The 26446-nt window shown below is 45.7% G+C and overlaps 1 protein-coding gene across 2 annotated transcripts in view; it reads left to right on the forward strand.

Annotated features, from left to right (window-relative positions):
• PPL (periplakin) overlaps positions 1-26446 on the forward strand; it is a 49063-nt gene that overhangs the window by 15121 nt on the left and 7496 nt on the right. For both annotated transcript variants that reach the window (XM_083414080.1, XM_083414081.1), the window contains exons 2-16: positions 8091-8190; positions 10158-10312; positions 11366-11486; positions 14127-14252; positions 15383-15424; positions 16286-16447; positions 17768-17875; positions 18025-18120; positions 21284-21406; positions 21563-21709; positions 22441-22592; positions 22964-23061; positions 23825-23982; positions 24900-25078; positions 25643-25781. In XM_083414080.1, the coding sequence (XP_083270206.1) occupies positions 8091-8190; positions 10158-10312; positions 11366-11486; positions 14127-14252; positions 15383-15424; positions 16286-16447; positions 17768-17875; positions 18025-18120; positions 21284-21406; positions 21563-21709; positions 22441-22592; positions 22964-23061; positions 23825-23982; positions 24900-25078; positions 25643-25781 (1906 nt within the window). The remainder of the gene's footprint in view (positions 1-8090; positions 8191-10157; positions 10313-11365; positions 11487-14126; positions 14253-15382; positions 15425-16285; positions 16448-17767; positions 17876-18024; positions 18121-21283; positions 21407-21562; positions 21710-22440; positions 22593-22963; positions 23062-23824; positions 23983-24899; positions 25079-25642; positions 25782-26446) is intronic.

A 26446-nucleotide genomic window follows, 5' to 3' on the forward strand; every position in this document is an offset into this window, starting at 1 on the left:
ATAATAATGCTGGTAAGCAGTTTCTAGTGCAGAAGGGTGAGTAATTTGTCTCGAAGAGCCTCCAGGATTCTTTGGCAAAAGAACCTCCTGCTGCTCCACCCATGCCCTGGCACAACAGAGGGAGGCCCAGGGTGTCCTTCCAGTAAATAAACAGGTCCTTTGACCCCCTAATAGCTAAGCCACAGTGTTTAATGAAAAAGAAAACCAATCTCAGCCAAATGGATACTAGTACCATCTGTTCTCTTGAATGGCTCCACACTACATCTGCCTTCCATTAGTAGTTCATGTCAATGTCTTTACTCAGAGTTTAATGTGGGCTTGCGTTCGCCAGTGCCTCTGACCAGGTGCAGAGAGAGAGAGAGAGAGAGAGAGAGAGAGTGCTCACCCTTTACATATATATCCTGCCTTTCCTCCCAAAAGCTCAAGGCAGTGTAGTGGTTATAGTGCCAGACTAGGACTGTTTTACAGTTAAAAACATTCTAAAAGCAATTGCGGGATGCGGGTGGTGCTGTGGGTTAAACCACAGAGCCTAGGACTTGCCAATCAGAAGGTTGGCGGTTCGAATCCCCGTGACGGGGTGAGCTCCCATTGCGGGGTCCCAGCTCCTGCCAATCTAGCAGTTCGAAAGCATGTCAAACTGCAAGTAGATAAATAGGTACCGCTCCGGTGGGAAGGTAAACGGCGTTTCCGTGCACTGCTCTGGTTCGCCAGAAGCGGCTTAGTCATGCTGGCCACATGACCTGGAAGTTGTACGCCGGCTCCCTTGGCCAATAAAGCAAGATGACCGCCGCAACCCCTGAGTCAGCCACGACTGGACCTAATGGTCAGGTGTCCCTTTACCTTTACTAAAAGCAATTGCAATTAAAAACACACTTCCATCCAGTGATCTTGAGGTTGCCAGGAACAGTATTCTTCAGCCACTAAATGCCCGGGTCAACTGGAATGTTTTCAAATTCCTCTTGAAAGTTAATAAAGGTAGAGACAGGCACACCGCACTAAGGAGGGTGCTCCTCAACCAGGGAACCACCGCTGAAAAGGCCCTGTCACAGATCAGGGCAGCCAATCTGGGAGCCCCCTCTAATAAGGCCTCATGTGCTGATCATAGGGAATGCAAAACCCTGCTGAATCAGACCAAAGGTCCTCCTAGCCTAGTCCTGCAATGGATTTCCCTGAGATCCAGCCATAACAGTTGGTCACCTTTCACTCCAGCAGGGATGAGGAACCTGTACCTCCTCCCTAATGTTGCTAGATTACAACTCCCAGCATCCCATGCTGGTTGGGTCTGATGAGAGCTGGAGTCTATCACCTTCCCACCCTCTTGAAATAATAGTTTCCAATTATGGTTTTCCAGTATTGAGGGCCATAGTTTCTTAGTTCAATCTTCCTTAACCAATGTTTGGCATAATGTTTGAACTGAGCAGCAGCTCTGAATCTGAGGATGACTGTCTTAGGAGTTTTACACCTGGTCCCTGCTCCTGCAACCACAGACCCACCAAGTTCCTTTACTGTATTTTTATAGCAGTCTTGAAATCAGGCACTCCCCTGACTCCTTAGGCAGGTTGATAAAGCTTCCTCTGTAGTCTTTGCCAACTTGTGTTGAAACCCTGAAGTCACTGAAGGAAAGCCCTGCCAAAGGCTCATCTAGTCTAGCATTTTGTTCTCACAGTGGCCAAGCAGGTGTCCCTATGGGAAGTCCGTGAGCAGGATTTGATCAGAAGAGCACAGTCCCTATTTGAGATTCTCAGCAACTGGTAATTCAGAGGCATACTGCCTGCAACAGTGGAAGAAGAACACGGCCATTGGGATATCCAAGGGGGTGGCTATCACTAAATCTGATTTAACAATATGCTGTGTGCATTACTTCATTTTATCTTGGATCTTCCACACAACACACCTCTATCATGTCTCCTCTTACTCACTTTCCCCCCTTAATTAAAAGCCTCCAAATGTAGGGGAGTTCTTCAAGATCCTTAGAAATAAAATCGACTAATACCATAGGCTTAAATGTCAAGTAAATGAGTTTAGAACTGGGGTGAACAATAAGATTGTGGTAGCCATTTTCTAGGCTGGGACGCGGGTGGCGCTGTGGGTAAAAGCCTCAGCGCCTAGGACTTGCCGATCGTATGGTCGGCGGTTCGAATCCCCGCAGCGGGGTGAGCTCCCGTCGTTCGGTCCCAGCTCCTGCCCACCTAGCAGTTTGAAAGCACCCCTAAGTGCAAGTAGATAAATAGGTACCGCTTTATAGCGGGAAGGTAAACGGCGTTCCGTGTGCTGCGCTGGCTCGCCAGATGCAGCTTGTCACGCAGACCACGTGACCCGGAAGTGTCTGCGGACAGCGCTGGCTCCCAGCCTCTAGAGTGAGATGAGCGCACAACCCTAGAGTCTGGCAAGACTGGCCCGTACGGGCAGGGGTACCTTTACCTTTACCTTTAGTTATTTTCTGGTTGTTAGCATGAATGCAGATCTGTTTTGAAGACCATTCCAGTAATACTGGCTGCATATTTTTAATGGGTGTGATAACAAGTTAGGTTCAGGAAATAAGAATAACCAGGAACAATAATGTCCTATTTGCAACAGGGTAAGATTTTTATTTTTTATTTTTTTAAAAAACCCTCATATTTCACATCTAAAATCTCATTCCATAGTGGATGAGGTCCTGGGTGTTTCCCCACTGCAACTCTGAACTACTATTATCAAACCGGTTTAACTTTCATCATAGCCAAGTAATTGCAGGAACAATAATTATGTGAAGAGTCTAAGGCTCTCACACCCGCAACAAAGACTGCAATCTCCAGAGTTCTTGCAGAGTATGGTGTGGTAATGGTGGAAATTCAGCTTTGCTTCCATTTAAATTAGAAACTAACTAATTTGCACTTCTTGAACCATAATGCAAAACACAGTGCTATTTTGAAATTCATTCACCTCTGAATTTTGTAATGCAGTCCTCCAAGCAAGAACATATCCAAAATGCATGTATTAGGGAGGAACGTCCATAAAAGTGTTTGCATTCATGAAAGGAACATGGAAAAATGCATTATATTAGGGAAAACTGCTTGCAAAAATGTTTTTATTAGGATAAATGTTCCCTTGAATGCATAGAATTCATAGAATCATACATTTGTTTTTTGCAAATTACTACAGAAATGTAGAGAACTGAATTTAAGATTGGAAAAATGAGAAACTCTCTGAGAGAAACAGAAAGAGCATGCCAGCTTAAAAAGGGAAAGAAAAAAGTATCTCCCTAGCAAATGTAAGAATAAAAATAAAAATAAAATAAAAGCTACATTGGTTGTGGTGCAGAGTTGATTTTAAGGCACCTTTTTTCCACAGCACATCAGCATTCATGCATGGAATAAATCACATGAGAGAATCGGTGCCAAACTTGCTTTGGTGCGATGGATGGGGATGTGATGGGAAACCGGAGGGGGAATGGAATGGAGTACTCTGAAAAAACATGCATGGCTGGCTGGAGCCCTGGACAGGAGCATGTCACACTGCAACATTTAGCTGCAAGTCCCACTTGTGTAAATCAGTTTGGCACGTGCAGCTTCTCAGCGGAGCTGCTGTGGAGGGTTTTGTTTCTCCAGCCTTCTGCTGACCAGAGTCCAGTGGTATCATTTTGCCTGCCTGGCAGGGTCTGAAAGGCAAACTGAATGGTTATTGTCCCTTCCACAATACTGTTCATTTGCTGCTGGTATATGAAGCCTGGCAGGAATGGCATGCCTTTGTTGATCGAGCACAGCTACAGTGACAGACACCAAGCTTGAAGTTTAATACAACCGGAATGAGTGTGAAGCCTGCGGTACGCCAAAACCAACCAGAAAAAGTACATTTGCCCCCACTTGTAAGTTTGTGTGAATTGACTTCTTGTGACCCAATGTAGGAGTATTTTTCCTGAGTCTGTTGCACCTTATTGTACTGGAGGAGTTTCTGATGCTAATGATAATACTCAGGGCACTTCTAGAAGTGCTTTTTACCATGTATTCACAATGATTTGCACTCATGATGCTATTGGGGTAGTTATTTGTGCTCCTGCTTTCAAATACTGTTTACCCCTGCAAAAGTTTTAGGGCAGACATACTCTTTGTTTTCAGCCAGTGCCTGTCCCAGTAACTCCCTGTTGAAATCCTGTAGCTTCTTGCACTGAAAATGTTCTTGTTTATTTTCTTGCACTATAGTGCAAGTGTTTCCTTCCAGTAATGCTGGAGAAGCATCACAGAACAAGGAATCAAACAGAATGATGAATGGACGGTTCAGAATAAATTCACTGCTAATGCACTATTATTGCATCAATAACATATTGCAGAATACACCTGCAAAAACAAAATAAAAATTGCCAAACAAACTAATCTGGAAAGGCCCTTATCCTATCTGTCTATATATTGGGGGTGGGTGGGTTTCAAAGCAATTCAAACATTTATAATCTTGGTGACTTTATTATTAGCCCCATTCTCAGATGTGGGTCTGAGAGACAATGGCTTGCTTAGAGCTACCTTGTGAGTTTGTGGCCAAGGTGAGAACTGAACTGGGATCTTTACAGTTCTTAGGTTCAGCTCATGCGTTTCACCACATGTGTTTGTTGTGATGGCTCTGTTGTGAGCGCAAGATCAGTTGATCCTAGCACATAATTTTCTGCAGTAGCCAATTACTAATAGCAAACCCATCCTTTGAGTGCAAAACCATAAACAGTCATACCTTGGTTCTTGAACAGAATGCGTTCTGGGAGTCCGTTTGACTCCCGGAACCATTCGAAAACCAAGGTGTGGCTTCCGATTGGCTGAAGGAGCGTCCTGCAGCCAATCAGAAGCTGTGCTGAATGTTTGGCTTCCGAAAATTGTTCAAAAACCGGAACACACACTTCTGGGTTTCGATTGTTCGGGAGTCGATTTGTTTGGGAGCCAAGGTGTTTGGGTCCAAGGTACGACCTTATATCTGAAACATCACCATCCATGTAGAATCAGGTGGCAGGGGGGAGAGCCCTCAAACAGGGAGGTGGGGAGACCAAAGCAGCCACCCCCCAGTCCCCACTTTCACAGGGGGAGAATATTTGGAAAATGGTGGGGGTGATTTTGACCATGCCTTGACAAATAGAGGACACTTAACGCTGATGAATTTTCGTGGGGTCTTTTTCACCCTAATTTTGAAAACTAAAGTGGAAACATGGGGAACTGAACGGAAGAAGGTTGGGAGAAAATGAGAGAAATCAGAATTGACCAATTTACCCGTTCCTATCATTTGCAAGCAAAAGCTGCGTTCTGTTTCTTAAGGCATCATTTAGGAAAACGGGGGGAGGGGTGTTGGTTGGTTGTGGTTGTCTGCTTCGGTTTTCACAAGCCTAGGAATGCTGCTGGCATAGTTCTTCCAGTGCACAAGCCTCTCATTAGACCTTGCCCCTTGTTCAGGATCTCTGGTTGTTCCTGTCCGGATGCTGTGCTGCTGTCTCGTTTCCTGTCCAAAACTGTCAGTCAGAGGAGCCGTGAGTCATCCTCCGTCCGAGAGGATGCTTGGCTAGGAGAGAGAACAAGCTTGGCAAGTCAAGAGGCAATTGCTTAGTAGGAACAGTGCTGTATAAGCAGGAGGGAGGTTTCACCAAAAGGTTCTGTCAAGTGCCAGGCTTTCATCACTCCAGCACAGTAATTCCCAAACTATCTGCCACGAGGGAACAGCTATTATGTTATGAGAGATAAATGAAATAACCAAAGATTTCCATGAGCCCAAATCACCCATTCACTGTCTGCAGAAGTAGTTGCCTGTTATGTCCCTGTGTGCTCTTATCAGGGAGTCATGCAGAGGGCTATTCCTGATTTTGCATATTTTAAGCCTTTGCAATGTAAGCAGGGAGATGGCTTCTAATTTGAATTTGGGGGTGGCTGGGTAGGCAGGCAGGAATGTGCCTCAAGTTTCAGAACTATAAGAAACAGTACAGTGGTACCCCAGGTTACAGACGCTTCAGGTTACAGACTCCGTCAACCCAGAAATAGTGCTTCAGGTTAAGAACTTTGCTTCAGGTTAAGAACAGAAATCGTGCTCCGGCGGCGCGGCGGCAGCAGGAGGCCCCATTAGCTAAAGCGGTGCTTCAGGTTAAGAACAGTTTCAGGTTAAGTACAGACCTCCGGAACGAATTAAGTACTTAACCCGAGGTACCACTGTACTCTAATTCAGAAGACTTTGCAAACAAGGGTGACTTAGTTTTCAGAAGAATCCCACTGAGTTCTAAGGGGGAAGCCTCAATGGACTGAAATTTGAGACAAATGAGAGAGGGGCGAGCGTCTGCTTCCTGAAGGAGGCAAATTAGGGGTGATAGGACAGCAGGCAGGCTTAGCCTCTGTCTAACCCTGTTAGGATCTCTGATCTGTAGTAACTCCCATGCTGATTTACTGACTATCTCAGAGTATGGTTCATGGGGTTCAAAAGGTCATTGGCTCTGCCCCATTTTGGACCTGGTTCCACCTTCACGCAAACCACTGTTTTGAGCTTTCCTCTACTTGATGGACTTCAAGGTTCCAGTAAAAAAATAAAAAGGTAGTAGAATTAACAATAATAAATAATGATAAACCGCTGGAGAATCACAGCGCCTGCTGTGGCTGCAGAGACTTGCAACTGCTGCCTCCCATGTTGCTTTTGCTGCGTTTGCAGCACCAAAGTGACCTCTCCGGGGCTCAAACCTGGGCACTGTGTATGGAAATCCTGCCCTGCCCATATAGCAAGACCCTCCTCTCAGCCTCGCTGATGTGGTCCAAAGGAAAACAGAGCAATACGTTTGGCACCAGCTTGGCAGCAGGAGTTGCCGGAAGGAGGCGCACACCCATAAATTAGGACGTATATAGCCTGTGAGAGCCTCTGGCAGTCAGTTTAGGCAGTACAGAGCTGGATGGGCCAGTGGTCTAACTCCATAGGAACCAACTCCTAGAGGCCGAGGTCCCTTCGTCCCCCAATAAAATATTTGACTGGTTCAAGCCCTCTCCAAAGTTGATGGGCATTGTCATTCAAATGGTGTGCATGCACCCAAATATTTTATTCTAGTTGGCACCCCTATAAAGGCTGTTTCCTGAAGGCAACAGCAGTTGGCTCTGTGGCTTGACACCATCTTGGATTTGCCTCAACAGTTTGGTATTTTGCCCCAACTCTGCCAAACCGGAGCCAGTGTCACTTCCAACAAAAGGAGGATGTTCCGAACTCCACCGCCCTCAAGCAAAGATTGCATGACTAGGCTTCAATGCAGGAAACTTGATGGGGAATGACCAAGGCTGAGTAGCATTGGGTAGAAGACACTAATCTCTCCTGGGTGCCCAGAGGCCATCATGGGTGGAGCATCAACCACAACCTGCTAGACTGCAGACACCCTTCTGAATTGCTGAATGCTTCCTCTCTTGTCCAAAGCATCATCAATGGCCAGTTGCCAACTTTTGTTCATGGGCAGCTCCTTTGGCTCCTAGAGCAGCATAACATGGATGAGTTAAACTTTACCCAGCTCTTAATTCCCTACTAGGGATAAGTTTCACGCGATTTATGCCTGTTCAGTTGCTGTTTAAAAGCACAGAAGCAGGACCAGTAAAAAGAAATTGGCAAGTGTTACACATACATGGCTTTGATCTTTAGCTTTGGGCAAGTCATTATCTACTAGCCTTGATTCCCCCCAGCATTAAAATGGTGCTATCTGCAACCAACCTCACAGGGTGCTCGTTTGGGTGAAGATTAAAGTTGTAAAGGCATTTTGCTGATTAAAAATTAGACTAGCTATGAAAGCAAAGTGCTTTATAAACATTTATCTTCACCAGAAAAAAGTCCTTCAAACACTACACTGAAGTAGTCTACTGTTCTTTTGATTTTACAGACTAGTGTAGTCAACTGCTGTTTTTGTAGTGTTTATTTTGTAAGGTGTTAGGGGCTGTGTGCTTCCTGGAATCCCCTCCTCTTCTTATTCCAAAAATTGTGGCCAACTGGCTGCAGTTACTTGGTGGTGAATTAAAAACACTTTGCATATGCACAGGGAAACTCTTGCTCCTTGTATCTTATATCCCTGAGTGAGATCCTGGCTGGCTGTGATCTGCTTTTTTCATCCTTCTTGAAATCTCTTTCTCTCTTCGCAGCATATCCAGCAAGGAGTTGTCTGAGCTGATTGAGAAGTTGCAGAAAAATGCTGACCAGGTGGAAAAGAACATTGTGGAAGCAGACTCTAAGATGCAAAACGTGAGTTTATTTTATTTCAGCATTCTTATATACCACTTTTCATTTTTTTAAAAAAAATAACCTCAACATGGTTTTTACATAGAAAGGAATCATATCAATAATGGTGGAGCAATAAAATTGCTAGTACATTTGCAAAGCTAAGCAGGCTCTGGTGTGCTTTCAAATAGGATGGGTCCGTGTGTTGAAATTCCTGGACTAGATGACCCTCAGGATCCCTTCCAACTCTTATGATTCTATGAATCAAAAACAAAAAAAAACTTAGATAAAAATACAATTTAAAAACTAGCAATAAAATAAGATCCGTATAAAACACAGAACTAGAGGTTGAAAAAAAAGTAACATTAAACAAAATGTGGCTTCTGAACATTTGAGGGAACCAAATAAGGTGACATCCACACCATATATTTAAAACACATCTAAAGCAAATGGTTCTGCCAACCTAGCAGTTCGAAAGCATGTCAAAGTGCAAGTAGATAAATAGGTACCGCTCCGGTGGGAAGGTAAACGGCGTTTCCGTGCGCTGCTCTCGTTTGCCAGAAGCAGTGTAGTCATGCTGGCCACATGACCCGGAAGCTGTACGCCGGCTCCCTTGGCCAATAAAGCGAGATGAGCGCCACAACCCCAGAGTCGGCCGCGACTGGACCTAATGGTCAGGGGTCCCTTTACCTTTACCTTTGCCTTTAAACAAATGGTGTCCTCCAGAGAATCTGTAGTTTGTTAAGGATACTAGGAATTCTCTAACACAGCGTTCTCAAAACCTGTACAAAACTACGTTTTCTAGGCTTCCTTTTGGGTGAAACATCAATTCAGACCAGTTTAAATGTAAATGCAGCCTAAGGTGACAAATGTCCATCTCTAATTATACAATTCAGATTGTAAAATAGGCTTAGTTCCTACTTCCTAACCTAGCAACAGTTATTGTTTTGCAGGGCTTGACCTACCATTAGGCAGTGGAGGCATTTGTCCCTTAGCGCCGCCCCATCGACCTTTATCTGCCTTCAGCCAGCCCCATATGCCTGCCTTCTTACTTCCAAACAATTTGGAATTGGGACTTGGCATTGGCTATCGGCTCCCTCCTCCTCTTCAGTCTCAGTGTTCCCTTGTAGAACTAAGCAGGGAGGAAGAGGTTGGGGGACAAAACTAGAATGAGCTGGCTCTGCCTGCCATTGGCTCTGGCTCCACAGACTATTTGGGCTTCCTGCTTTCCATCCTACCAGTCCCAATGGGCACCAGCCATTGGGCAGAGTGAGTCAGCAGCCTCTGGCGGCTGATCTGTGTTGTGTGGTGGCAGCTCCCCACCTCACCCGGCTCCTCCTAACCATTCCCCTCTGCCGGAGCTCTGCTATAGTAGTCTCCTGGCCTGATGTATGGTGAAGGATGCTGTCATAGAATTGTAGAGTTAGAAGGGACCCCAAGGGCCATCTAGTCCAACCCTCTGCAATGCAGGAATCTCATCTAAAGCACCCCAAAAGACGGCCATCCAACCTCTGCTTCAAAACCTGCAAAGAAAAAGAGTCCACCACCTTCCAAGCGAGTCCCTTCCGCTGTTGAACAGCTCTTACCGCCAGAAAGTTCTTCCTGATGCTTCGTGGGAATTTACTTTCTTGTGACTTGAAGTTCAGGTCCTGCCTGTCATCACTCTTGAAGAAAGATTCAATGGCCAAGTCTGGTCAGCCTCTGTACCTAGAAGGAAGGAGGTGCCAACTCTACTGTTTCATTTGGAGTCCCATTCTCTTAATGTTCTAACCTCACAGCTCTATTGATTCTGCTTCTGTTTAACAATGAAAACTATCTCAAAGCTGTGAGTGAAGAACACAAGTGGGGTGGATCTGTTTAGAGTGATCCCTGGATCAGTTCTTCTTCCCTGTAGGTTTGGGGGGTTAGGAAGAGGACCCGAGATACTTCTTTTTGCGCTATGTTGATTCTGCTGTTTATATAAGCCTGCTCTCCCTTTCCAAACCTCTCAGGACCTGCACAAGCTTAAGGCCGGTCAACCTGCTGAGTACCAAGACCTCACGGCAGATAAGCTAATAGAATCCGATAAGCTCCTCTATGTCCTGGATGGGGATGCTGCCATCGCTCGCCACATGAAACACCCACAGGGGGATATGATCACAGAAGAGTGAGTCTGGGGAAGCCAGTAGGGCAGGGGTGGGGAAGCAGATCTGGGCAGAGTGCTAGATCCAGAGTTGGGCCCTCCTTTTGTGCGCTATTTTGACAAATGGGTGGGGCCACTGGCAAGTGATGAAAAGTTCAAACCAAGAGAGCAGGCAGAGGCTTATCTCTGTTCTTAGCATGGTGGGACTACAGTGCTAAGATCAGAAGTATGCTTCTGCCTGCTCTATGACTGCAAAAGGCAGCAGCAGAGGCTTAGCTTGATAGTAAAGTTGTACTCCTACAGTGCTAAGATCAGAGATAAGCTACTGCCTGATGCCTTGTAAAGAGCACCACAGCACTAAGATGAAATATAAGCTTAGCTAACACTTAGGTTGGAGAAAACAGATCTCCACACCTAATATCATATGACATCAGTTGACGGACAGGTGGGTCTAGTTTGCCCCAAAGGCCTTGCATGCCAAATTTAGAGGCCTAAGGTACTCAATTAGGCCCATGGGCCAGAGGTCCTCCCCCCCCCCACTGCAATATGGGATGGTGCTTGATTTGAAACTTTCATCTAGGGGTGAGCAAATCTGTCTGTTATCAGTTGATGCCACTTTAGCAGGCCCTCAACCATAAGTCCAGGTTTGAGTGCCAAAATACATATTTTGATTTAAGGCACATTCTCCCCACGCCCCCAAAAATGCATTTCTATACAAATTTTCTCTCAAAATGCACATTATATATATATATATATATTCAAACCAACACATTAGGCTAGTTCAAGTCAGGTCTTCTACCACCCCATTTATCTTCACAACAGCTCTGTAAGGTAGGTTAGGCTGAGAGAGTGCGTTACTGAGTAATTAGTGTAGATCCTTAAAATCCACACTTGGAAAACAGAAGTAATTGATATGACATTTTTGCAATGTGGGGTAGGAGGTTTTTTTTGGGGGGGGGGTCTCCAAAATGTTTCACTTTGAGGAAAGTAGTATTGAAGTTAGGGGAGGGGGAATGATTCGTCTAAACGTTGTTCAGAGAAACCAGTAATTGCTTGTATCCTCTCTCCTTCCTTCAGCATCCGGCAACTAAAGGAGAGAGTGGGCAACTTGCGTGTGAAACATGATCAGATCTACAACTTCACCCCACAGGAAATTGAACCTCAAGTCAACTGGACCACGGTGATTGAAGAGAAGCAGGTGAGTAGGTGCTTTGCATCCAGTTAGTTAACATCTGATCTTTTTTTTCCTTTAGATTGGAGCCATTTCTTCCAAAATATGGGCTTTGGGGGCATCCAGCACAGCACTAAGTGGAGTTTTCCTGCACATCTCCCTGGAACTAGAAATGTAGTGCAGTAGAGAGAGAGAGCTGGGCTTGAACTTTTCTCCCTCTTGTGCTAGATTTCTGTTTGCCAAAGAGCCTTTTTTTAACCCATTCTGGGCCTTAACTAAACATGACGTTAATTCCTGAATCCAGGTAACTTGCATGGGGGATATTTGTTTGTTTTGGTAGGTAAGTGGCGGGGGGAGTTGAAGCCACAGCAGCATTTTGGGCCAGTGGCGGAGAATTTAGCTCATCCACCAGCATACCCTCCAAAAGACCAACCCCTCACCCCAAACAGTTGTTTACAAACCTTCCTTTTGCTCCATCCCCACCCTCTGCAACCCCAATACGTCTCAGACTTCCCTTTGACTGCTAATTGCACATTTTAAAAAGTTCACATTAACGTAATCCATGAACTATAAGCTTTGCCTAGTTTCCTTATGTATTATTTAGATTTCCTATCTCAACCACAATGTCCCAGAATGGGCTACAACAGTAAAATACGCAATTATAAAACAAATAAAACAGTTACAATCAGAAAACAATAAAAGTGGGGGGAAACCCCTATTAAGAACAGCTCCGTATATATAAACCAATTTAAAACAATTCCATATATTAAAGTTAAAAATAGCTACAGTACTTCCATCACTGGGATGAAGCTCCCTTATTTGTATGGGGTGGGCATTCAGAAATGGTACCTTCCACCTGTGGGCTGGCAGGTGGCCTAAGAGTAGGTGGAGCCAGAAGAAATAACAGGTGGAGCCAGAGCCAATGACAGGCAGAGCCTGTCCCCATCCTCCTCCTCTTCCCTGTTGAGTTCTGCAAGGGTTAACACTAAAACTAAGGAGGAGGATGTGTTGTCACCTGGAACTGGTAATTAAGGAGGTAGGTAAACAGGTGGGGGCTGGCTGAGGGCAGACTGAGGTTGGTGGGGCAGCCCCCCATTCATCTGGATGGACCTGTCTCCATCAACCCCTAGTCCAGCCGTGAATGTACTGAAAAGCTCACACAGTGTCCGTTGTCTTGAATGAAAGTCCTGCCCTGCCCCACTCGTCAGGTGCCTGGGCACTGTTAATCAGCTCACAAAATGGGGTAGAGAGATAAAAGCTTTAGGCTGCCAGATCTCTTCCCCGCTGTTGATTTTTGCTCCTCTTCCAGTTGCTTTGTCAGCTTCCAGTTGCAAATCCCCCCCAAATCCTCCCTGGCTGCTGGCTGGAGATGCCCCCTAGCTTTTGGCTTAATGAGAGGCTTTGTGCAGCAGCCCAGGTTCTGCTAGCTTTGCAGTTCTGTCTCTGGGCTGCCTGGCGGGAGCTTCCCTCCCTTTGCCAGGGGCAGGGCACGGCTATCCAGCATCACAGGATGCCTTCTGCATCTTGGCTGAGCGCCATCTTGTGTAAAATTGCAACAAGTGGGCTTAAAACAGGACAGTTTTGTTTTGGAGGAAGGGAAAGACAGCAGCAACAACAATCTAGATACTTGCATCTAGGGATGGGAGACACATTCAATTCAGTTTGCATTAAAAGGTCAACCTTCTTTCCAAAACAAGATGCAAGCTAAAATGCAGCCATTTTTCGGAAGTTGCACTGCACTGAATTTTGCAGTGCATGCCAAATCAGTGTAGACCAGCTGTCCCCAACCTGGTGCCCTCCAGATGTTTTGTACGGCAGCTCCCACCAGCCCCAGCCATCACTGGGACATCTGGAGGTAGCGCTGCATTGAAATCTGTCCTCCAGGTTCTCAGACATTTGAGGCCCCGCCAAAAGGGGTTGGTGATTTGTTGCCTCGTTCCCAAGACTCTCGCATTTTCATTTGCAAGGTAGCCAAGGGTGGTGTCTCTGTTTCCTTCTCTATAAACATTTCTCTAGTGCACTGCAAACTCTCTGGCTGCCCGTGCTTGCTGATTTGAAAAAGAATAAGAAAAAACAACCTATGGGAAGAGTTACCTGTCTTCCCTTTAATTGAACATGGTTTAATTAAATGGTCTTTATTGAAATGTGGGCACCCAGGAAGGCTGCAGAATGCAGACTGCTAGAGACATGGTTTGTAGAACGACAGAAAGGGCACTCAACAGCATCCACCTGCCATCTCAAAAATAAGGCAAATGCCACAAAATCCCTACATCCCACCCATAAGGATTTCCCTGTCCTCTTTGATAATTTCCAAGCGCAATTTCTGATGAGGAATGTTTTAAAAAATGCAGGAGGAATTTTTGGCACAGAACTGTCTGCATGCTGGTGTAGATGAGTGTTCAGCCTTCGGTTCCCAGGCATTGTTGGACTACAACTTCCATCAGCCCCAGCCAGCTTAGCCAATGGTCAGGGATGATGGGAGGTGTAGTGCAACAACATCTGGGGAATTCAAGGCTGCAGAACATCGTCTGTGGACAATACTAAGCTAAACAGGCTGATGGGTTGACTGTATAAAGCAGCCTCCTGCGCTGCTATGTTCTTGGCCTGCTTTGTCTGCCAGGAGTTTGGGGAAAAGACTGGAACCTCCCCCTTTTCTTTTGCCACTAGGAAATACTGAACAGCAAGGGCTTCGGCACTGACTTGCCATCAGTCAACGGTCAGGTGGAGGAGCACAACATCTTCCATAATGAAGTGATGGCTATAGGACCGCACATCAGCAAGGAGGGTGACAAGGTATCATGTGCTTCTAATGCCTGCTTTGCAGTTCTTCGGGAGGAGGGGAGGGAACAGAATTGGTTTTACGCAGTTCCTGTGCCTTTAACCAGTGATAGGAGAAATCCAACTGGTGGAGCTTTTCCCCGTCACAGGGGCTTCGATGGTGAGGAAAGCTGAACCTGTTGGATTTCTGCCCAATGTACCCCAGCTAAAGGTTCAGGAGCTTCAGGGATCTCCCAAAAAGTGATTCAAACACAGTTCAAGGGCCAACATGACCTTGTGTAGCGGGTTTGAGTAAGTGTTGCAGATGTTCCTTTGTCCTACCTAACTCTAGCTCCTCTCCTTTCTCCTCCGCAGCCTACATAGTCTTTAAATGATAGACTCTGTAAGCTTTACTCTTTGAATGAGAGAGGTTATTTGTTGGGCTGCCACCATGAGGGGCTGCCCGGTTGGGCCTTTTCAGTGGTGGTTCCCCATTTGTGGAATGCCTTCCCTAGTGAGGTGTGTCTGTCTCACTATTATTAATTTTCAGGAGGTATTTGAAAACATTTGTATTTACTGTTTACTGAATCTATTTTTATAATGTTTTAACTATTTTAGAATGCTTAAGATAAAGCTTATGTGCTGGCTGCTCTGGGCTCTTTCGGGAGGAAGGGTGGATACAAATCCAATAAATAACTACTCAACAAAATACTTTGCCGTGTGTTATAACCGTCTCCCACAGCAAACACATAAACACACCAACCAAGACCATGTGTTGTAGTGGTTAGATAACCAGATGAGAGAGGAGAAGATTTCCTTGGTATAGGATCACTGGAGGAAGGATAGTATAAAAATCAAATGCACAAATTGGGGTAGCTAACCCCCAGCACAAAGGCTTCATCTGCTCCCCTCCATCATATTTCCCCCCTGCCCTTCCCAAAGACTCACTGATTTTGGCAAGAAGAGCAAAAAGAAAAAGAAAGGAGTTAGACAGAACCCAGTACCCTCTTGGGGGATGCAAATCACCTCTTCCCCAGTGATCGATTGATCATTTGATTAAAAGCTGCATGCACGTAGCAAGTGTGTTTGCTTTGGGAAGTGTGGTAACGCCCTCTTTTGGGGGCCTTGTCCTGTCTTTTGTTCATCTTCTCTTTGTTTGTTTCCAGGAATATATGAGTGGGCTCCAGGTGAAATATCAGAAACTGCTGGTAAGACCTTGTTCTTTTTATTTTCCGTCCTCAAAAGATCAGGGACTATCTTTGGTACATCCAAGCAGCTCAGAGGTGATGTGAGGAGACTCTTGGGTCCCGTTCATACCATATACAGAACATATTTAATGTACACAGTTTCCCCCAGAGAATCATGAGAATTTTGGTTTGTTAAGAGTGCTGGGAACTGTAGCTCTGTGAGGCTTGTGAACTACAGTTCCCAGGACTCTTTGGAGGAAGCCATATGATTTACATGTGTGGTGTGGCTGAGACCTTGGTTGGCATGCTATGCCCCATCTGAATTAAGACAGCGCTGAGGAGGATACCTGCATACGTGCCACCTTTCCATAGTTCAAAACATACTCAAGGCGACTTACCAACATGAAAAAAATTACGTAATTATAAACATAACAAAAGTACTCATAAACAATAAAACATCGAAAAGTACACAACCAAATTGAAAATGCCCACATAAATCATAATAGGATATAAAAATAAAGATGCACAAAATAATATCAATAGCAACCCGCCCAACAACACCCGCCTAAACTGTATCTCAGCACATGAAGCCTTGATCAGCATCAATAAGCATTTAAGGGCCCTTTAAGTCATACCCTGAGTGTGCTCTCTGTTGTTCCTTACTTTGATCGGAGCTTGGTCAAAGTGCACACGATACTTTGACTGCTATTCCTTCCCTGCCCCTCCGATTCCCAGCTCAATGTGGTCTAGAATCTTGACACCAGGAGACAGGAGTGCACAAGTTATGTATTTCACGGTAGACTTAGCCCTCTCTCGAGTTGCTCTCTGTGACTCCCAATCTCCAAGCCTTGACGGTTGGCAAAACTCCCTCTCTCCTTGCAGTCAGGATCCCAACAGAGGCAGCAGGATTTGAACTCGCTCCAGGATTACATGCAGCGCTGCACCAACAAGCTCTACTGGCTAGATCAGCAGGCCAAAGACAGGATGCAGTTTGACTGGAGTGACCGTAACCTCGACTACCCAAGCCGCCGGCGCCAGTACGAGGTACATTTTCTCCCCAGAGCTTATCCCCCCTCAGGAGGCAGTTTGACTATGAGATCTGTGTGGAAAACGCATTCTGGCATTTGGATCTGAATTATTCAGCCTGAATCGAAGCTGAAGGGCAGAAATATATTAAAGGAGGTGGTAATCATCGTGAATTCTAGTATGAACTAATCTGATCTGTACATCTTAAGATATCACAAACCCTTTGTACATACTATACTTTCAAAGCACATCCAAAGCCCATTTTCCCCCTCACAAAAGTCTGGGCCCCGTAGTTTGTTGAGGGTTGCTGAGAACTGTAAATATGTGAAGGGTAAACTCAGTGCTCAGAATCCTTTGGGAAAGAATGTGTTTCACATATGCTTTAAAAGGTAGTGTGTACACAGGTGCTAGATAAATCGTGTTAGTGGTGGTATTGTTGTTGCTAATTGCATTGCATAATTTTAGACTGTAAACTGCTCAGGATTGGACCTGCCTTTGCTACTCTGGTTTGTATCCAACTACGTGAGGTTCAGACTAGACCCACTTCCTTCAGTGGGTCTACTTTGGGTATGACTGTTAGATGCAAAACTCTTTTAAGTGTTACTTACATTGGGTGACAGCCAACTAAGTCGTCCTCAGAGCAGATCCATAAATTTCAATGGGTCTCCTCTCAATACGATGAACATCGGCTCTCACCCATATTTATTTATAAATTCAATTAAGGAGAATAAACCTGGCAAGGAGACAGAAGAGGTAACCTGTGGAGAGAAGCTTTGTAAACTCCAACGACCTCGATCCATCTAAAGGCCCTGTGTGGAATGGGGTTGAAACCAATGTTTCCTTGACCTGCTGAGAGTCGCAGCAATAGTGTTAGTAGGAAATTCAAAAGTGTCAGTCTCTTCATGATAGTCACAACCACAACCTTCAAAGACTACGCAATAATAATAACCAAGGATGCATTGCAACCATCAATGCAGATCTCCATGTGTTGCCTTTCACCTGAATCTAATAATTTCCTGTGCCTGTACATGGGGAAATGCTTTGGACTGCTCTAATATCCGTCTTTTCCTTGAAGTTCCATTGTACATAAGAGAACTTAGTTGAAACTGAAGCCCCTTGTGTTTTCAGTGTTCCTCAATGCTTGGTGTTGGGAGCATATAGAGGCTGAAAAGCTCCCCTTTCATGCTGACTGAGTGCCTCTAAGCAAGCTAGAGACAGGGGCCCTGCTGCGGAAATAGTAATGGGTGCTGGATCCCCCTAGACCACTCTGCCCGACTGGGTTGTGGACCGCCGAGACATAAGATGGTAACATCTCTGCTTCCTTCCTTCTCCCTTTAGAATTTCATCAACCGGAATTTGGAAGAAAAAGAGGGAGCGATCAACAAGCTGCACGAGGACGGCAATAAGCTACTGGCCCAAAGTCACCCTGGGAAGATCCCCATTGAGGTGAGTTTGGCTGCTGTCATGCGCATGAGATCCTTTCTCCACCCCCAGCTGGTCCCCTATCTGAGTCTCTCTTGGTCCCTGAGAGGTGTCTCCCCGCCACCGCCCTTCTGTGACCTACTGAGCATTACCTGCTATCCTCTTGCTTGCAGGCTCACATCGAGGCAGTACACGCTGACTGGAAGGAGTACCTCAACTTGCTTATCTGTGAGGAGAGTCACCTCAAGTTCATGGAGGACTATCACCAGGTACCTTTCCATTGAGGACACTTAGAAGGAGGGGCTGTCAGAAAATGCAGCAGTGCATCTTTGCCCTCTAGCAAGATGGCTCCCATTCAGGATCTCAACCAACCAACCAACTTCCTTCAGGATACTGTAAACCCCAATTGGAGTTGGTCATACTCAGAGAAGACCTGCTAGAATCTAAGACTAATTTAGGTCCATTAATTTCAGTGGGCTATACTCAGCTAAGTCTTACTTGGAGTAGACCCATGGAAGGACCTGAGTCAGTCATGCCTATTAATTTCAGTGGGATTGCGGAGTGGAACTTGCATTGAATCCAACACAGTGGATCTACTCCAAAGAGAATCCCTAGTATCCCTACTGTTGTGCCCCCTTGTGCTTTACCTGGTACCTGTGAAGACTTCATTTTGAGGGCCCCAGTTGTCTTTTATTTTACCTTTTGGCAGTGGCTGGCTTGAGTGCGGTTGACTTAAATGATTTAGATCAGGAAGGGAAAAAACTCCAATGGGGGGTGGGGAGAAGGCTGATTGTGGTAGTCTCCTGAAATTTGCTCATATTTCTAGATGTGACCACTGCTGCTCCAAAAAGGTTGGGCGACACTTCTGTGAACTGTCCCCTTGCTCAGTTTTCTGTTTTTCTTTTCCAGCTGATATTCAACATTCCATGACCCCTGGTGATCACTGGGCATGCTCAGTCCTCGGGTGTTTGGGGGGGGTATGTTTTTAGAGGAGGGAGGGATTTTCCCCACCTTACTTAAGTTTTTTTTTATAATATTTTTTATTAATTTTAACATATAAATTATAAAATGTACCACAAAACTTATCACTTATACAATCTTTTTAGACTTCCCTCAGCACCTCTGATGATCCACCGTTTTAACCACTTCTTATGCATTTCTTAACTTTATATTGCCTTTACATCTCTTAACAGACCATCCTCCCCCTTGTCCATTTTTACAATATTTCTAATAATACTCCTCACAAAACTTCTTGCAACCCTTATTTAAGGTTTTTTTAAGGGGGGGGGGTATTTCTACAATCCCTGAGATTTCCCCAAACATGCTCCATTGTGTCTCTGCTTCCACCAGCATGGCAGCACTAAGGGAGCGATGAGATGGGTGGCTGTAAATGGAACAATTAGTGGCAGTGTTGGAGGCCCAGAGGCCTGGTTGTCCCATAGAGCATCTGCGGGCAGATTTCAGCCTTGAAGGATATGCTTTGTTTTCCCCACCCCACAAACCCGGAGATCCACCACCCAGGGCCTGGTGCAAAGGGCACACACTTCTGAGCCCAGGGATTTGTTCTGAGCAAGTGAGTCAGATGTTGTCATTTGCAGGGGAGGACAGCAGGGAGGTGGCTTTCCTGATAATCAAATAGCAAGCTGTCCTGCCAGACAGTTTGTCTAGCACAGCTTCGTGTTAAGCAAGGAGGTACCCACGTTGTGTGCTGCAATGCTGGCTTGTATGGGAAACAGCCGAAGGAGCTGGTGAGAAAACAATCTTGCCCGACCTGTTTTACCCCCCTTCGTCACTCTTTCCTGAACCTCTTTGCTGTCAGGTGTTACTGATCAAGCAGGCATCTGCCTTCTGCAGGTGGCTCAGAAAGGCAGAGGCTCCCAGATTCTGTGCTCTGATTGTCCTCGGGGCAAAAGCAGGCATGTCTCTTTGCTTGGAGATTTCCCTAGTTAGCAGGTAATATTTTGCTGCCCTTCATTTTTCTCTGGTTAACTGTAGTAGGAGTAGTAGTTTTTGACTACTTGAATTTTAGGCAAGAGGCCCACACACAACTGTGGGGGGGGGAGGTCCTTTAAAACACCCCTATGCAGGCTCCCACTTTTGTCTTTAGGGTGCGAAAGACTATAGCATAGTGGCAGAGCACTATAGCATAGTGGCAGAGCACCTTCTGCAGGTAGGGCTGGGATAGAACGCTGCCCAAAATCCTGGACAGGTCAGTGTAGACAACACTGAGCTAGATGGACAAAGGTTTGATGTTGTACAAGACAGCTTCCTTTCTCTTATGTTCCTATGTGACCAGATGAAAGGGACAACAGTCTCTTTAATAGTTGCACTGAAAGGGTGATTGGGATACATTAGGATAGATTGGTGCTTTTCACAGAGGTGGGAGAAAAGCTTGTCCTCTTTTGCAGGTTGTTCCTGTTTTTTAAAATACATAAATCCCTAAAAGAAACAAAGCACAAACAGTGGTGATGCCATTGCTGATCCAGCCTGAACCTACCTGTCCCAAACTCATTTTGTTTGTTGTTTGTAGGCTGACATTCAACATATACATTCAGATCCCAGGGCAGTTTCCAATCATAAAATAAACACCAGACAATCATAAACAATTGAAACATAATCCTTCATAAAATGAATATGGGGAGGGTGGGGAAGGGTGGCAGAAGGGATGGGGGAAAATTTAGGTTTGCATTTTAATTCACAGTTCCTGAATACACAAACTGGATTTCCTTCAATGTCGCAGTTCTCTGAATTTTGCAGTGTGGTTCCTACCAACCAGTGTGTTCAAAAATGCATAGATTATAGAAAAATGTGCTTAAAACTGCACCTGTTAGAAAAAGAACAAATGCAAAAATGCATTATATTGGAGAAATTGCCTTGCAAAAATATGTACATTTGTCAAAATTGTATACGGAAATGTGTTGATTAGGAAAAATTCACACTAAAATGCTCACGTTGTTGTTGGGTTTTTTTTTTTTAAAAAAAATCACAAATAGCTGCAGAAATCCAGATAACTAAATTTAAGGTTGGAAAAAAGAGATAGAGGACCAAAATTGATAGATTCAGTCGCCCCTGAATCTATTTTGTTTAAGATAGGGCTGGAACCAACTCCCATAAGCCCCAGCTAACATGGCGGATGGTCAGGGAAGACATGAGGTGTAATCCAGCAATATCTGGAGAATCACAGGCTCCCATCCCTGATGTGGAAGAGAGAATAGTATTTCATTTCTCTAGAACCCCCCATGCCAGGGCCTGTAGCTTCTCCTCCTTCTCCTCCACTCTACCAACAAGTGAATTATTGGCTTGCAGGGAGAGGGGGAGGGGAAAGTGTCCACACCCCTTTGTGACAGTCATGTTGTGAGGGTGCAGTACATTGTTTTTCTGCCTCAAAAGAGGATCCCTTGACTTTTTTGAGTTGCTTCCCACCCCAAACAGTTCCAAAAAGATGCTAAGGATGCCCAGGACCTTCTCAGGAAAGTGGACACAGACCTGGACCAGAAATACAGCCCGGATTTCAAGGATCGATACCAGATTGAATCTTTGCTGAGGGAGCTGGAGGCAAGTATGGAGTGTGAGAGTTGACTGCAGCTGCACATCACACTGAGCTATGGCCCTGCCCCTCTGCTTTTGGCCAGCACAACTTTGTCCATATCCCATTGTCTGCCTTGATCGTCTCTTCCCTGGTGCATCAGGATTTTGCCTTGTCTTCACCAGGACCAGGAGAAGGCCTTGGACAAGTATGATGATGTGGTGAAGTCCCTGCAGAAGCGCAGCCAGCAGGTGCTCCCTCTGAAGTTCCGCCGGGAGACCCCGCTTAAGCCCATCCCAGTGGAAGCGCTTTGTGACTACGAAAGTGAGCGGGTAAGAAGCAATGTTGCCCCTTCTGCTCATCACAGGATGACGCAATGGGCAAAAGATCTGCCTGGTAAATTCAGGTAGGGTAGGGGATATACTTGGGTACACATTTGAATGAGACCATACCTGGCTTGCATTTTCTGAAACAATTACCCAACTGAAATGTCAGTATCCTTTGAAATTCATACTTCTCTGAATTTTGCAATGCGGTTCTCTAACCAAAATGTGTGTCTATTGGGGAAAATCTTCCAGTATGGTATTGAGACTGCTGCTAAAACAAAGGGGGCGGGGCGGAGCTCCATTTTAGCAGCATTTTCAATGGAAATTGTTCAATACTATTGGAGTAAAGTGGACTTTCCTTCCCACTGTCATTCATGGGGGAAACAGAAGCTCACTTTAAGTTCCTGGTTGTTTATTTGAAGCCACATCAACCTCTACCTGAAGTTATAAGTCAGGTGTGGAGCAGGTGGACCTGGCCAAATTAGGAGGTCTGGTGGGCTATATTTGGTCTATAGGCTGAAGGTTCCCAACCTTTGAACCAGCCCTTTCATCTGTAGAGCCAAGCTTTGTTTCCTCTGACTGTCAGTGTTTGTCTGGTCTCAGGGAGAGGTCTTCCCAGCCACTGGCTAAAAGACCCCCTTTTAACCAGTGGTACCAGGGCAAAGCATGCGCTCCTGGGACTACTGGGGGGTGGGAGAAATGATACGACTGCTTATCCTGAACTCTTTCTACCCCAGTGCCAGATCTCTCGTGGAGCCAGATACACCCTGCACAAGAACAGTGGTGACATCTGGGAAGTTACCGACAGCGCAGGAAATGCAATCAGCGCCCCTGGCGTCTGCTTCATGATCCCCCCGACAGATCCTGAATCGCTGGCTCACGCTGACAAGTAAGTGCTCCCTGATCCAGATTGTGTTGACACGAACCAGCCATTTGACAGATTAGGATGAAGTTGCTGTCTATTGTTGGTCTGTTTTGCTTCTGTTTGTTTTGCAGCTTATTGCTGGGTTTTTGTTGTAATGCATTGTTCTTTCTTTCCTCCACATTTTATGCCATGCTTCATGTTTTTAATTATTTTAAGGAGGCTTCTTCTATGTTAAGCAACTCATAAATTGTATTAATAGTAGCAGTAATAATGCCAGTGCCAAGCAGTCCTTTGATGGTTCAGACAGAGGCCTTCCTTTTATCTATTATAAGCATGGAAGTGCTTCGTATTCCCGACTATTTGCGCAACTGGCTCAATCTCTTCTTGTCCCACAGCATCACCGGTCAGTATCAGAGCGTGAAACAGAAGATAGCTGGCACCAAGGGCCTTCTGCAGCAGCGATATGATGGGCTGAAGGCAGACAGCATTGGAGGTAGGTGTCCGACACCATGCCTGGGGGAATGCTTGAGTTCCACATTTAAAATAAAAGGGCCATTAGTTTATCACAAGCAGTGAATGAGTTCAAATTCAGCAGCTATACATACCATGCACCGAAAAATGCTGCAATTCTGGAAACCTGAATTAGAATTCTGTGATCTATTTACTGTATATTATGCAAATGTATGTGCAGAGATCTCTTTATTAATATGGTTGTGTGGAGGGTCATAGTTCAGTAGCAGAATCTGTGCTTTCCATGCAGAAGATACATTTTGGTGTGATTCGGGGGAAATGTGAATTCAATATGACTGCATCTTATGCAGGGGTTCAGTTCCAAGGGTTCTGCATATACACAAAAGTGCTTATGGTCAAACCACCCACACATGACCACCCTTACTTTTCCGGAGCTGGCTTGGTGAGCAGGCCTTGCCCAATAACCAAGGAAGAGAGTTTAAAAGTGCACATTGTGTGCCTTTAATTGGCACAGCTGGCATTCAGCCACATGAGGCTGAAATCGCACGAGTTAAATGTGGGTAAGATGGGATTGTACCGTACCGCTTTGAAATTTGTTAGAAAAGCGACATCACAATATTAGCCTCCTTAGCAGCACAGTTTGTGAGAATGCCCCTTGTTGGGATAGTCTAAGGGCCTTAGCCACTATTTCTCCACTTCTCCCAGCAAATGTACTTGCTGACCAGGGATCCAAACATAAAACCTTCTGCTCCACCTGCTGTTGTTGTTGTTGTTTTTCGCCTCAGATGCAGCATCAGTCCAGGGGCGACAGCTGCTGGCAGGGCTGGAGAAAGTGAACAGTGAGCTGGATAAGCAAGAGAAAGCCATCACTGCAAACCTGCGGCCGCCGCTAGAGCAAAGCCGGGCAGTGCAGGACAGCGCGGAGCGATCCAAGGATCTTAAGGTAAAGTCTCTCTCTCCCCCAATGCTATTCTGCAGTGAGTTGATGGAAAGGCAATTGGTTGCTCATGCCATTGTAAATCACAGGTAAGGGGGATATCATTGTTGAATGCATATAGAAACCTGCCCTTAAGATAGGAACGTGGCATGGGAGGAAGAGGTGCAGCCTTCATTCCCACAAGATGTAGTGATTGCCACTAACATGGGCAGCTTTTAAAGAGGGTTAGACAAATTCATGGGGGAAGACAAAGCTATGTTCTCCTTCCACTGTTGGAGGGAGGATGACTATGAATACCAGTGAATCGCAAGGGGGGGAGGGTGCTATTGCACCCAGGTCCTGCTTGTTGGCTTCCCAAGGACAGCTGGTTGTTTGCGGTGGGAACAGGATGCTGGATCTAAGACTTTATAGAATCTTTCTTCTCGATAGTGATGAAACCCACAGGTGGAGAAAACAGTGAAGCTGCATCTTACATGCATTTGACTTGCGTGATTTCAACCATACATGGCTCTTTGCTGGCAATTTCCCCCAGCAGGCCCTGCAGATCAAAGACTGTTGGGAAAGGGCTGCTTGGCCTTTGGCTTGTGAAAGATCTTGTAGGAAATCCTCACCACTGCACAAAAATGCTAAAGAGTTTTCATGAGAATTTCTTTTTTAATCTCAAATTACTGCCGAAATGTGGGGGACTGTATTTAAGATTTAAAAAGAGAGAAATTGAATACTCAAACTGAGTTCCTCCCATCCCTAATATTGAGCCGGGCAGGATGCTATGAGTTGTGTCCAGAGTTACGGACCCATCTCCCCCCTACTTTACAGCCCAGGAGGATTTTGGCTCAAGAACTCAGCTGCTCCTGGGACAGACAGCAGAGGGGCAATGCCATGCTCGCTTGCTCATCTGCTGCCCACCTCTCTCCCTTTTGCAGAACATCACCAATGAGGTCCGGCGTATTGAACCCGAGAAAGCACGCAGGATCCAGGAGTGTGAAACCTTCATAGAGTCCGTGCCAGACACAGGAAGTGCCTCCCTGCTAAAGAACAAGGCAGAAGAGACAAACAACAAATACAACCATGTCATCCAGCTGCTTGGCGCCGCTCAGGAGAAGTAGGTGTCTGTACAGCTCCTCTGAGTCTGTTTGGAAAGGGAACATGAAATTTCACCACCTGCTCTAGATCTTTGGGTCCTTTTGGTAGCTTGGCTCACCTGTTTGAGCTCTTGGTAAGCACCTCCATATGGTGCACCTGCTTTTGGAGGAGGAGCTGCCACTCAGTAGTAGAACACCTGCTCTGCATGCAACCTGTATAAATCATGAAATTAGCATATTTCTTATTTTGCATAATTTATTCTGGCTTTGCTGGTCATGGGGGACGGCCAGTATGCAGGGCCTGGAAGGAGCCCACCCAACCCATTAAAAATCTTTTTCCGCCATCTCTCTGGCTGCTGAGGCAATATCCGCAATAGCTTACAATGCATTGCAACCATGAACACTAGACAAAAGGCGAGGTTTTCCAGACGCCAACTCCACACACTGCAGATATTCTGTGCTCCTGCGAAATCATAGCATCCATCCATGTGCACAGAACCCTGTCTGCTTCTTCTGCCTGAAGGAGTATCCATGTCTGTAAAGCTGTGTTTATTTGAAGTGCTGCTTTTACCTGTCTTGTACAGAGTGGATGTTGCCAATCGCCTTGAGAAGAGTCTGCAGCAAGGGAGGGATCTGATTTCTGGCTATGAGAACAAGTTGGCCATTGAGGACACTATTCCTGAGGACACAGGTGCCCTGGAGCGCAAGAGAGAAGAGCTGCTGGTGAGTCCTCACTTTCAGTGGGGCTTTCAAAACTAAGGCAGTGCTGCTAAACGGCCCAAATGTATCCAGACAGTTGCCAGTCAGTACGGTTTCTGAGGTCATCCTATTGTCCCATCTCTGGCTGAAGGGACAAGGGAGAGGGGGTCTGCTTCAGCTGTGATAAGAGATGGAGGAGGAATCCACCTGGCTCAGATTCCAAAGTGGATTCACCTGATCCAATCTGGGTGGAATCATGACCTGAACTGGATCACTGGTCCGCTTCAGAATCCACAATCCAGTGGATTTAAAGCCTGCGGGTTTAAAACACAGTCAAAAGTAGGACCTGCAGGGTTGCACACTGCCTCTGTTCCCCTTTCTTTCTTTCTTTAAACTAGGGCTGGGGGACTTACGGCCCTCCAGATGTTGCTGAACTACCGCAAGCTAGGCCAATGGTGAGGGATGATGGGAATTGTAGTTCTGGAGGGCTATAGGTGCCGCACATTTGCTTTAAACACTCTAAAATAGCACTATCCAGCCACACACAGGCTTCCTTGCTATCCTGTAGCTTCAAGTAAACATAGAGAGAGCCCGCCCCCAAACCCCAACAGGGCTTGATGAAATTCCATCACTCCCAAGGGGACTTAAATAGGGAAAGTATGGCTGCTGCCAGGGTTACTTAGTCCTAT

Source organism: Podarcis tiliguerta (genome assembly GCF_965153285.1).
Source record: "Podarcis tiliguerta genome assembly, chromosome: 14".
Classification (NCBI taxonomy): Eukaryota; Metazoa; Chordata; class Lepidosauria; order Squamata; family Lacertidae; genus Podarcis; species Podarcis tiliguerta.